Source organism: Carassius auratus, chromosome 32 (assembly GCF_003368295.1).
Source record: "Carassius auratus strain Wakin chromosome 32, ASM336829v1, whole genome shotgun sequence".
Taxonomy (NCBI): domain Eukaryota; kingdom Metazoa; phylum Chordata; class Actinopteri; order Cypriniformes; family Cyprinidae; genus Carassius; species Carassius auratus.
The window spans coordinates 15,017,009-15,030,890 of record NC_039274.1 but is presented as its reverse complement, the minus strand read 5'-3'; the positions used below and the strand labels follow the sequence as shown (position 1 = coordinate 15,030,890).

Here is a 13,882-nt window from a genome sequence, read left to right as displayed (position 1 = left end):
GTTTAGAGTGTGTAGACAAAAAAATTGGTCCAGTCTTACCATTGTTAGCTGTGGGTCACGTGATCTGACAGCCAGGACCCATCACAGCTCTACAGTGCGCATGCGCAGTCTGTACAGTGTGGTTGATGGTCCATCGACTTGTGTGTTTGTCTGAGCCCCGGGAACCCGATCAGCTGCACTTTTCTGTGTGTGTGTTAGTGCAGCTGCACGGTTTACAGCTCGAGGGATATTATTGGAGCTCGTCGTTATAAATATGTCTACAAACAAAGTGAAGAAAGTGAAAATGGCCACCAAATCATGCCCGGAGTGTGACCAACAGGTGAGGGGTTGTTTGATGATGAATGATACATATTTGTGTTTTATTTTTCTCAAGTTTTGAATCGCCGGATTGTTCTGTTTAGTATAATGTGTGTGTGCTTCAGTAAGGTAAAGCTATTTATTATGTCTGTGTGGGTTACAAACAACGTTGCTACGTGATGTGAAACATGTATTACACATCTTCTCGATTCTGTTGAAGTGATATTATTGATGTTATGTATCTCATCACATAATAAGCCACCGAGTTTTGTTTCCATTTTAGTTTGGCAATGTAAACGTGGACGGCTGTAAAGGGATATTGAAATTGAAACCTTGAAATTGCATATGTTACATGCAGTCTCTTTTTAAATATCACTAATACGGTGATCTCTGCGATTACAGTGCTTTTAAATCTGCATGATCTTATCTAAAGGCTCCAGCATCTTCTAATAATGATCAAATGATACATTCAAGCTAGTTTTGATGTATAAACGATCAATTATCATTGTTTGTTTTGCTATTGAACATTGCAGATGATTTGATAAGACTATATTTTCTGTCACTGTATCATGTATCAGTTGAGCAGAAAACTATCAGGGTGTTGTTTCCTGTTTACCATAGAGTCAGTATCATTTTTTTAATAATTTTTACCCCTCTAAATGTTCGATATTGATTCCTCAGTGCTGTGAAAATATTTATTTCAGATGAATTTCAGTGTGTAGTGAAGTTCACTGAGCCTCTTCTGTCTCTTTCAGATTCCTGTGGCTTGTAAATCCTGTCATTGTGGCTACGTCTTCATAAGCCGAAAGCTTCTCAATGCCAAATTAAATGAGAGGTCTCCAGTAATGGGTAAATTGTGCAGCATTTATGTGTTTTATGCAAATGAAAACCCCATGTATCCACTGCTATATTATGTTATGCCATAGTACGTGCTGTTAAATTATTTCTCAAGTGGCCTTCATCAAGATTCAAGGTGACTATTGATCTGGAAAGTGACTGCTTAAAATTATTACAGTTTCAGGTCTTGATTAGCAAACTTTTCTGTCCCACTGAAAATGAAAACACTTTCATTTCATCCCTTTAATGTCTTCCCATATGAGTCAGCCATAATTCGCCCGTGTCTTCTGGCTTTACTCATGAGTCATGTTGACTGAAAAAAAAAAAACGGTTGTATTTGATATAGTATTGGTATGTGTTGGACTCTGGGATAGTGAATGAAAATAAATAGCAGGCAAGTTTCCAGTCAGCAGGATGTGTTGAGAATACAGAGATGTGTGGCACAGTGATGGCTGTGTGCTTGAATGAGAAGTGCTTAGAGAGAAGGGGGAAGGGCAAACTAATGCCTGTCTCTCTCTCTCCACCCTCTCGCCAGTGTCTTATCTAGAGACTAGTCAGTATTTCAATTTACAAATTTTTCTGATACATCAAGTCATTTATTAAATCTCCTGAAGATGAAATGATACAAAATAAATTGGTAAAAGCTGAACTGGAATTTTGTTGTAATTTTTTTTAAGTTATGTCACTAAATGTCATCTGTAGAAAATGTTAAAAGTGTGTTATATAAGTGATGAGAGGCCAACTTGGGTAAACATGTGACGACTTCACAGCTAGGGCATGTGAGCACATTTCAGTGTGCAGGTTTTTTTTACAGCTAATTGGTGAACTTGTGGTTTCAAATGAATGTGTGTGCGTCAAGTCTGAGAAGGAGGGGCCGGGTGAAAAAAAACCCCCCTCCAATATTAAGAATTTGGACTGCAGTTCAACCACTCGGTGTCAATTCTGCATACAGCACCTTTAAGCACTAAAGTCAGGTTTTAGGTCAGTAAGTATTGTATAACCTAGAAAACAACCCCTCACTGTGTGCATAATAAATGGTCATAGTCTAAAGCATGCTGAAGTTTTAAAGCAGCTGGTGTGTGTGTTTTTTGGTGGCGCAGACAGTGTGTGATTGTCACATTGAGTTATGACTGGAATGCTCCGCACAAATCATCTTTGATTGAATGTTTTACAGCGCTGTAATGTATACATTGATTTTCTCACTTCTCCACATTCTTACTATATATATATATATATATATATATATATTTGTACAAATAATAGTGATCTTTCTACAAGTTATGTAAGGAATGAATTTGTTAATATGTGGAGGGTTTGAGATCCCATTTATGTTATATGAAGAGTGTAGCCTTTTAAGAGAAAAAGATGTCTATTTTAGCAGTAATATTCATTCAGGTCTTACCCTGCACTCTGCTAAAAATAATGTGCTCAATCTGAAACGGGACAGACTTAATTAGATCGCCCTGACTGTCCTTGCTTTGTTTGCTTCTTGGAAAGAGAATTTTAATTCAGATAAAATATTAAATGAAAACCTAAATAAGACATTTACTTGTGAAATGGTGTCAACATGAAACAAGACAAATGTGGCAAGAATATCTGATCTCATTTACAGCAAAGCTTTCCAGATATGTTACAATAATTTTCCCACATGATGCAACCCCGTCTTCACGATTGTGTCATGTTGTGAAGGAGTGACGCCGTGTTAATTAGCTGTAGAACAGAGCTCCTGGTGTTAGTGCAGGTTATTCCCGAGTCGACCTGCAGACGTACAGCAGGCCTGGAGAGATCTTATCACAGCCGTTACAATCAAATGGCTGCCGTGGAACGACTTGATTATATAAATATTTAACAATCTGGTGGGGACAGAATGTGTTGCCAATAGAGAATTGAGTTACACCAAGATTATTAAATCATTCAAGTGCTCGATTATTGTAAATATATGTGATGATAAAATTATCTTTGGAAAATTGGCATGGTGTACTTCGTCTAAAAATACTTAAAACATCATGTTTTTTAAATTATTAAAAATGTAGCATTAATTAACTCATATTAATTGAGAGGCTACATAAAGTATATGTATTAAAATGAATATGTCACACCAAAATAAACGAGTGAACGATGTGAAAAAAATGGAACATATGTAATAAACAGTTATGTAATAAACATAATCAACATAAAATGCTGGGAAAAGACACAGTGCCTAATATATACAACTTACTTTACACATCCATATATATTTAGAGCAAAAATATTTGATAATTAAAAAAAACTATAATTTATTTTTACGTATTTTTATCTTTGACAGATTATGTATACAACTGCTCAAAATCTTTGTCTATTTCTTTTTCTCTTTAAAAAGCTTTCAATTTATTATTATTATCCTGTCTAGTCACTCATATTATCCTTCTTTAAGATAATATTATCTCGTCAGTTTCTAATTACGTTTACTCAACGCCTGAAGAGTCCTATAAATAAACTCCCTCAGAGAGGTGCAGGCCTATACTATCTTTAGGAACAAGGCTTTAATTCTCGGAGTGTAGCTCTGCATATGCTCTGCTGTGCTTGTTACATCATTTGCTGATTTGCATGTGGACTCACGGACCCTCTTTTGCATCAAAACCAAATACTGTATAATCTAAACTTTTGATTGTGTTTCAGACAATGTGGAGGCAAAGAGAAGACGAACAGAAAGAATCAGAAAAGAGAAGATCAACTTAACCTCTACCAGTGATATGGAAAACAGGAGAGGACCCCGTTCCAGCAGTCAGTCAGATCCCATTCGCAGAGGACGAGGCAGACCCAAAACTGTTGGGCTGAAGAAGCAGGAGGAAGAAAAAGGTAATGTGCTGCTCCCACGTGTCTGGAGGAAAATAATCATTATAGATTTATGGTCACTATAAACATTAAGTTAAAGAAATCTAGAAATCCAGGGTTTTTGTTTTTTACTGTTCTTTTTTTTTCATTTGCATTTCCAATAATGTCCATTTAATTGTCTACAATAATAATAATACTACAGTTTTCTTGGAATGTATGTTGGAATATGTTTTAGAATGGATATGCTCAAATAGCAACTAATATAAGTGAAACCAGCAAATTTCTTTGAATATTAGAATATGAATATAAACAAATGTGATCCGTTAAGCTGACAAAAAAAGATTGTTGCTTTGAAAGGTGCTTTTGTCGATGTTTGCTTGTTCATCTCAATGAAAGCATTCGGAGTGAGTGTGTTTTTGAAGGGCAGTAAATGAGCAAAAACGTAAAGAGGAACATTTAAGAGCCTTTCAAATGCCTTAGGCATTAAGAAATATTTTCGAGAAGTTGTTGTAATACTGGGCTAGGAAATGAAAGATTTTGACGTATGTTCTCACGTCTGAAGCATCTGGCCAAGAGGAGGTATGTACAAGACAATACTGTTCACATTTGATGGTGTTGATTGAGTCCAGATACTGTAAACTTACCAAGATCTACCTAGCACTACTATCTTCAAACTGACCTTCACTCCCATCATGCACCTCTCTGATTTCACACTCCCCCTAGAGATTTCAGTTTATTCACATTTGCATTTAGAATAAAAGCCCCTCTTTGGTGAGCAACCGCTGAACTTACTGCATCTGTCTTCACTTATAGTCACATCTAGCTGTAAACCAAATAGTGTCTCCTATTAAATAAAACACTCTGTTGAGCAACCCTAGTATGTTTTAGATAAAGCTTTTTTATTATTATATGACCATATCTCCATGGACACAAAGAAATCTTCAGTATTCTGCAGCCATCAGGGTGGCATGTGCTTCATTGTACTGTTTTCAAGCGTACAGCTTTCATATTGTGGATTAATGATTTATGCACATGGTTCTTTCTTTACTCTCTGCTGAATAAATCATTGCCGGGTCATCTTTTTTTTTCTTTTCTTTCACAGAGAAACAAGAAAAGGAGGTAGACATTTACGCCAACCTCTCCGATGAGAAGGCTTTTGTGTTCTCAGTGGCCTTGGCTGAGATTAACCGCAAAATTCTGGGCCAGAGACTCATCCTGTAGCAGGCGTTGGGAACGGTTGCAGCTAAAACTCAGGACTATTACTACGTGTGCGTCCCATATGTCCGTTTAAAAGCGGGTGGGAAACTCTGACCCGGAAAGACTTAAACCCCTGCGTGTGTGGCCGAAGCTCAGTGGTGCTCCCGTGAATCGGTGGGGTTTCATTCAGACGGCCGGTTTGTGTATGAGGAGACATGAGTGAGAAGTGGTGTAATGATAAGTGGTGTAGGAGTCGATCTATTTTAATGGCAATTTTACGGAATGTTCTAAATGTTGCTACCAGTCGTTTCTTAAAATGTCAAGCTTTTTATTGGGGGACAGTGGGTTCACCAAAAGAGCAATTTATGTGCAAATTATGACTGGTGCCATTATTCAGACTGGGATCTACTCAAATATTTAGGTGCCAGTGAACCATATTTCATAATTAATCTAACGGGAGCTGAAGCCAAGGAAATGCCGGATTAATGGTTATTTATTATGCCTGAAACACTTTAATTTAAGTGCGTTTTTTTTTTACCTTTTGGTATTGTTTTATGAATGGTAACAGCATACATGTGTAAAATTCATCCTGTATAAATATATATATTAAATTCAATTGCATTTAAACTTGTGGTTTTATTTTTAGGGGAAGTTAATTGCTTCCATTCCTTCTCATACGTCATCATCCCTTCTTTTAAGATGGATTTGGAGCAGGAAAAATGCCTATGGCGGCTCGTAGAGAGAGCTCATATTTCAGCTGTCTTCTAAAACTCTACTCAAACTCAATCACTTTGTTTCAGTTCTTCACAGGCAGTATTTCACCATGAGCAGGGATCCAGACTCAAATGTGTTGAATAAAATGCATGCGGATTGTCCTGATATTAAATGAAAATGTAATGTTTGGTATTTATATAACATTATTATTTACAAGGAGCCTAGACCATGTTGAACATGTTGTATTCCACCTCAGTTCGGATCGTGTTCACTTCCCTTCGAGAGCAGCATCCGCAGACAGTCTTTTTTCCCAAAGCTTCATCCCCAAGCAACAACTCTCCTCAGAGAATCAGACTGCTGTGGTTTCCACAGAGATGACGGATCACCGGCTCTAGATTCTCTTTTAGATGTGTCACTGACTTGACCCCAGTAACCTTTGGGATTCTTAAAGGGCATGTTAAGGAATAATTAATATTGTAAAGCATGTCTACTTAATAGTACACACTATGTCTCTTTGGTCATTTGATCAAGAAACCAAAACAAATGGGCCAAATTTGGGAGTATTGTGGGAGTTTGAAAAAAAAAATAGAGCCTTAAAAAACTGTAGAATAAAATTTATGAATGATTAAACAATGAGGTGTGTAACAATAAAAGTGTGAAATGAGCAGAAACCGCAACTGTAAGGGGAGACATGTGAAGAGATAAACGCTGCATTTATCTTCACGTACATGACACAAGGGTTGATGAGTTGCACCAGTTTCAGGAGAATAACCAGTGGGGATTTTTGCTTGTGGCAATGTTTTTCTGTGTGATTATTAAAAAGCTGAAACTGTTATCATATCTGCTTTCGTGGGTTTCGGTGACATGATGATGTAATGAGTCACTGTTGTTGGTGTTTTTAGTCTGAATGGTTTTAAGGTGAACGGCAGACGGCGTGTCTTTCTGTGGTGGTGGTGGTGACGAGGGCCTGATCTTGTTTGGCACTGATTCTTAGCTCCCAGTGGACATCCTCAGTGCGAATCACAATCTCTGGCACTTTACCTGGAGGACAGGAATAAAACCAATTCATCAGGTTACATGAAACGTAGAAGTTGAATAATACCATCTCGTTTAAAGAAAATTAATATTTGTGAACCTGAACCACAAGTGTCATTACGTGTAAATATTTCGCAATTGAGGTTTATACATCTATAAATAAGCTTTCCATTGATGTATGGTTAATTATGATCGGATAATATTTGACCAAGATACAGCTATTTGAAAATCTAGAATCTGAGGGTGTGGAAAAATCTAAATACTGAGAAATTCTCCTTTAAAGTTGTCCAAGTGAATTCTTAGCAATGCAAATTACTAATCAAAAATTAAGTTTTTATATATTTATGGAAGGAAATGTACAAAATATCTTCATGGAACATGATCTTTGCATAACATCCTAATGATTTTTGGCATTAAAAAAACATTTTATGTAGATGTTGCATCATACCATCTCGTTTAAAGAATATTTGTTCACTTAGAAATTTACAGATGAGACATTTCCTCACATCAAAGGAAATGAACTGGAGTGCATATCTTCTGTTTGTTAGCATACATCATTTAAAATGTTATTGAGATGGCTCCCCCACATTAGGGTTGATGGAAACTCAGAGTGAATCGCAGGCTCTGGTTTCTTTCCTAAGGGTGTGGAATAAAACAGATCCCTGTATTTTTGTTTCTTTCATATCAGACAGCTCAGTGTCTGATTTCTGGCGTTCAATTGGCTTGATTTTATTCTCGGTTAGCCCCTAAGTGTCAGTCCCTTTATGAACCACTAGATGGCAGCCAAACCATAATCCTCTACTTTTACTTGTAAATTTCATACCGCTATCAATCAGATTGAGGAAAAAACATAGACTAAATGTTTTATGCCTAACATTTATTAACAGGAATAATGTAGGTCTAGTAACTGTTTTGAGTCACAAAATGGTGAATGTTACCAATTCCAACTAACAATGATATTTACCATGTAACCAAAAATGTACAAAGTTAAACATAGTTCCTGCCAAAATCCAGTAGGTTTAATGCTCTAAAACCATCATGTTAACAAAGAAAAAAAAAAAAAAGAAAGAAAAGAGAGAGAGAGACAGTGTTCATCTCAGCCGAACAGCAGCGCTGACGAAACTCCTGCAGCTCAGTTGCTCCAGAGATGGAAAATGATGGAGCGGTTTGAACATTAGCAATATCGATAACAATTCTCTTTATAATCAATACTAACATGGCTTCAAGATGAAAGTGTGAGCATCATATTATCTGTTGTGCACTTGCCGTCCAGTGGCATTAAGATTTGTGCTCGGTTACAACGCAATTCAAACAATAAATACCATTTTGGCACTCTTTAAAGTGGCATAAGTGATCGCTCTAAGCCCTTCAGTTCAAGCGGCATGTCATAAACCCATCATATCAAAATTATAGGGAGAACGGGGTAATTTAAGCCTGTGGGTATGTTGAGCCACTTCTTGTTTGTAGACATCCTTCAACAAAATTGGTAATACGACAACACATATTTGAAGACTGAAAGGATTAGTTCACCCAAAAATGAAAATGAGGGTGTGTCTTACTCACCCCTGAGGCATCCAGGTGTATATGACTCAGAGTTATATTAAAAGTTTTCCTGGCTATTTCAAGCTCTATCATTGCAGTCAGCGGGTGTTACAGTCCTTCAGTCCAAAAGAAGTTAAATAAAAAGCGCCCATCCATAATAAAAACTGCCTCATCTAGGATGCCTCTGGGGTGAGTAAAACACACTGTAAATGTTTGGATGAACTAACCCTTTAAGCATTTTACCCACCCTGTGATGGAGAGGGGACCATGGAATAATTGATAAATACATTTAGGTTTAAAATAAAAATAAAAAATTTGCTGTGTGTTTGCAAAGTGTGTTCAAGGACTCATGCTGTTTGTGTCTGAACAATTACTGACAAATCTGAAAAAAAAAAAAAAAATCTGGGGTTAGTGCTTTAGGAGGTTATAGGCTTAGGCTAAACAAGATTAATGTTTAGACTTTTTTGCATATTTTAACCTGGAACTTGGATGTGGGAAATAATTACAGTTAGATCTGAAAGATAGTTGTAGCAAGTAGCAACATAGCGCAGATGCTACAGAACACAGGACTGAACACAGTTCTGTAAGACTGTGTGCACTACTATGAAAATCACATAGTTTCAGCATGACATCAGTAAGAAAAAGTAGAATTTCAGAGATATTGCCAATAACAGTTGTTCATAAAATATGTATAACCTTAATAAATGGTCAAGAATATTTATTTTGCCAAATCTTGTCATTTTAATAAATATTACCTGAAATTTATCAAAAATAGTTGCTGCTCCAATTAAGCTCAGTGTGTTCTTTCAAAGCTCTTCCACATTAAAAGCATATATAAATACTTCATAGACAGACTTTAAATATAAACTGATGGTTGTCACTTTAAGTTAATCTTTATAATATTATTAATAACTTATTTTCACAGCTTTAAGATGACAATATCTAGACGTAATTATAGTTTATGGCCAAAGAGGAAAGAGGCATGTCAACCATTCACAAAAGGAGCCATCAGAAACTTGTCCAGGAAAAAAGAAACTAAAGGCTGGAATAAAATTCATGACTTTTTTAAATTTGAACAGATTTTTATAACACCAGTGTATGATGTGATCCTCAGTGGTTTAGTGTATGATGGCCAGTTTTCCTTTGTGACTATTTACAAGTATTTACATCATACACTACCAGGCCTTCAAGTTGTTCTGATCACAACAAACTCATCCATAAATCTGTGAATTGTTGCTAGAAAACACGTGAAATGAAATGACAATGTGTTCTCCAATCTGCTGAAAATATCAAACATCTTTGATCTCCTCCGACTGGATGGATGAAAGTCTAAAGCTAAAAAAATTGTGTCTGTGATCATCACACACTACGTGATTTTCTATTAAATATGTCAGCTTAAATCTACTGACTGGCTCTGACCTTTGGCAACTATAGCATCAACTTCTCCAGGCTATAAATTGATGAAAAACTAGGAAAAAAATTGTGTAGTGTATTCCAGCCTAAAGACAATATAAGTTGACACCAATTTAATAAGAGGCTTTATAATGAAGCTAGTTTCTGTGTTCATCCCCGTAAATGAAAAATTGTTTTGGTTTGTTTTATTTTATTTTTGAATTTGTCACTTAGCTGAACGTGGACTAGTATAGATGTTGCAATTTGCTTACAGGGGTCATATGATGCGATTTTAAATTTTCCGTTCTCTTCAGAGTGTTACAAGCTCTTGGTGAATAAAGACGATCTGTGAAATTTCAAACACTAAAGTCTAAAAATCGAAAGAGATATTCTTTATAAAAGTCGAGACTCGTCCACGCCCCCCGAAACAGCTCGTTCTAACATGCCCCCTTATATCTACGTCAGTATGTGGGAATATTTGCATAATGTTGCCCAGATGTTCACGCAAAGAAAGAAGACGTACCTTTTATTCTTGTTGTAATATTGTTGTTGCCGCCGCCGCTATGTCGTATAGATGTCGTCATGCCTGGAGCTGATCCGTGCTGGTCACTGAGGAAATACATCAACTTTATACATCAACATGGTACGCTCCTTTGTAGAATCCGCTAGCCACGCGATCTCAAGCCACCCGACTCTGCTCACTCAAACTGGCCGTGACTCACTCTACGCTGTTTCAATGAAAAAGCAAAACTACTTTGTTTCTGCCTTCCCTTACAAAAAAGAAGTTTAAGTGTGCTATTAGTATACTTCTTTTAAACTAAAAAAAGGAAAGTATGCTTTTAGTTTACTTTTTATGTACTCCTCATAAATAAAAAAATAAATACTTAAGATAACATTTAAGTATACTTGACTTATACTTACAAAAATGCTAAATATATTTGAGCTATACTCCTAGAATCCGTGTTTTCATTGCTATACGGTAGAGAGCGCTTCTGCACAGAATTTCTAAAAAAAAAACACACAAGTGAAGAAGAAAATAAGAAACACCAGATACTAACACGTGTAATCTAACACGATCATTTGACATGAAACAGCATTAAAACTGTAACGTTATGGAATAAAAAGTCGACCAATGAAGAAGTGATAATTACAGTCAAGATTTGGGGTGCTGATCGACTCCATCTATGTTTTGATTATCATTCTGAATCCAGTTTATAGTGTTTTTTTTTTTTTTTAGCTTTTTGTTCAAAATGTTATTTCTTTATTTTTTTATTAAACCTATCCACATTAAAGGTGCTGTAGGGAACTTTTGTAAAAAAAAATATTTTTTACATATTTGTTAAACCTGTCATTATGTCCTGACAGTAGAATATGAGACAGATAATCTGTGAAAAAAATCAAACTCCTCTGGCTCCTCCCAGTGCTCCTGTTGCCATTTGCAGAAACTCCATCACTCCCGGTAAGAAAACAACCAATCAGAGCTGCGGTCCGTAACTTTGTTTGTGTTCAAAATGTAGAAAAATGTATATAATAAGCGAGTACACCATGAATCCATTTTCCAAACCGTGTTTTTGGCTTGTCCTGAATCACTAGGGTGCACCTATAATAAGTGTTTATATTCGGACTATTTTAGATTGCTTCGGGGGTACCGCGGCGGAGTAACCCAGTACCTTTGTGATTCTTCATAGACATAAACAGAGAGAAGTAGTTCCGGCTACGATGTTCTTCTGCAAGACGCAAGCAGTTCTGTTTATTAACGCTAGAGCATCAAAAGTTACCTACCGCAGCTTTAAAGTGTTTAAAAAGAGAATGCATGAAGCTAGAATAAAATGTTTTTGTTTACAAGCAGTTACTGTGTTCTTTCTTTTGATGTTTTGTATGTTCAGATATTCATACAACAAAACATATGCAAATTAAAACCTAAATAGGGACATAGTAGTATACTTAAAGTATTATGTAAAGTTCACTTAATGAAAACTTATGAATATACTTGCAGTATACTGAGACTACACTTCCAAGTCTACAAAGTATTTAATTAGTAATCTATCAGTGTACCTTTAAGTTCAGTTTTAGTATAATTGCAGAACAAACTAGAAACATTGAGGTAAACTAGTTGTGTACTCAAAGTTTGCTGCTGTTATACTTAAAGTATACTTAAAAGTATATATATCGAAATAGATCTGTGCGTGAATGCAACCTGTTAAAGCTGCCAGCGTCTATGATCTCATCAGTAATAATCAAACTACAATAATGTTGAGGAAAAAAGAAAAATCCTCAACTATTGTCTGTAAACTTTCTGACACTTAAAGAACACTTATTTTAATTGTTTAAAAAATAGCCTTATGTGCTTATATAATAATAATAATAATAATAATAATTACAAAGTTAATTTTGCACAAAAAATTTTTGCTCTAAAATGTATATGAAAATGTAGCTATGTGCCGTAATATTGAAAACTGAGAATGTGACGCATTGTGATTTTGAGTTGATAATGATAATCGTAATTGAACTGAATTGTGAAACAGTTGAAATATTTAGGTGTTTACAAATAAATAATTAAATAAAACATGTCTATTCTGTGGCACATAAAAAAATAATTTGACGCCTATTTTTTGTCTTGAGACCTGTTTTTGTTTATTTTAATTTTTAACATTTCAATTTGGAAGACAAACTGATGGATTACTGTCACATTAACTTATTTACATCACAGCTGAGGGGGTCCCATTATATGGACTCAAAGATATATTATTTTTCTTTATTATTTATCTAAAGTGAAAAAAAGGTGGAATATCCCTTTAATTTGGTTCACCTCAAATAGCTTAAGAAACTTTCAGAATTTGACAATGGTAGTTAATACCACTTTTTTATGTTCATTTCTAGCTGTTATAGCTAGAAATGCTATTTTAGTTGTCACCATTGTACCCTTTCCTAAGCGCATTTTTGAACAAACGCTCCCCCCTCCAAGCACATTTTTTAGCCACGACTGAATAACTTTTTGTATTTTCAGGGACTTTAGTAGGCTGTTATCATATTTCACAGACAGACAGTGATTTCAGAAGTTATATCGATGAAGGTCAGAACAGGCAGTGCTGGTGTGGCGCAAATTGAGTCATTAAAATCCATGTCATATAAAAGAGCATTGTGATGACAAAATTGCATGTGAGTCACGTAGACGCCATACTTGTGCCACCTGTCCCATTACTAACAGGAACAACAGCCCCAGCTCACAATCACATCATTGTTTTAACATTAAAGCGTTTTCAGGGCCATCTGGAGCACCACCCACATAATTTAACAAGCCCTATGAACACATCATGAAGGAGTTTGGCTCTAATAAAAAGTTGCAGCATTTGGAGGTATTCATAACACCCGTAATTTCACTTATGAAGCTACAGTGAATTAAACCACCCCACTTCTTGACAGGATCCTGGAAGCTTTTTCATTTACACAATTTTTTAGAACCTGATTTTATTCATATCATATCATCCATTGTAATTGTGTTACATATAAGCACAACTGTCATGCACTAACACGCTCAGTCTTACTGGTGTTACAGAGACAACCGTAGCCAGTCACGAAGAGAATCGTTTTCAGGCTGGAAACAATGCCACCAGTCAGAGACGGATTTTCTTCCATCAGCCTCCTGGGGCTTTACATATCTGCTTCTAAGACCAGAGCCACCTGCATGGTCTTATGCTTTGCCTGCTTGTAATATAGCTCTGGGCTCTTCCAACCCCAGATGAATGAGCTCTCTTATCTTGCTCCAGCTCTTTAAGATTCCTTATCAGGAAAGACTTAGTCTAGCTACTCGATGGCTGCACATCTGAGCACGACTGACGCATTCGTCTCAAATTGGGTCAGTGCGTGAGATCAGTTCCCTTACAAGCCCACAAAGTCTCTCCTCCTATTCTCCTACAACAGCATAAGAGAAACTGAGATCTTGTCCGACCCCCAGCATCCTCATCAGATCGCCATCCTTCCATCTATCCATCCATCCTTGCTTTGTAGGGAGGAAGACTTCCCGTGGGGATGGTCCCAAAACAAAAAGACAAAT

At 36.2% G+C, this 13,882-nt stretch overlaps 1 protein-coding gene across 1 annotated transcript; it reads left to right on the top strand.

Annotated features, from left to right (window-relative positions):
• Window positions 1-59: 59 nt before the first annotated feature.
• LOC113051689 (UPF0547 protein C16orf87 homolog) lies at window positions 60-6,918 on the top strand. Its single transcript, XM_026215646.1, has 4 exons — window positions 60-319; window positions 1,053-1,146; window positions 3,793-3,972; window positions 5,051-6,918. The coding sequence occupies exons 1-4, from the start codon at window positions 254-256 to the stop codon at window positions 5,167-5,169; spliced, it is 459 nt and encodes a 152-aa protein (XP_026071431.1). The 5' UTR covers window positions 60-253; the 3' UTR covers window positions 5,170-6,918.
• The last annotated feature ends 6,964 nt before the right edge of the window (window positions 6,919-13,882 follow it).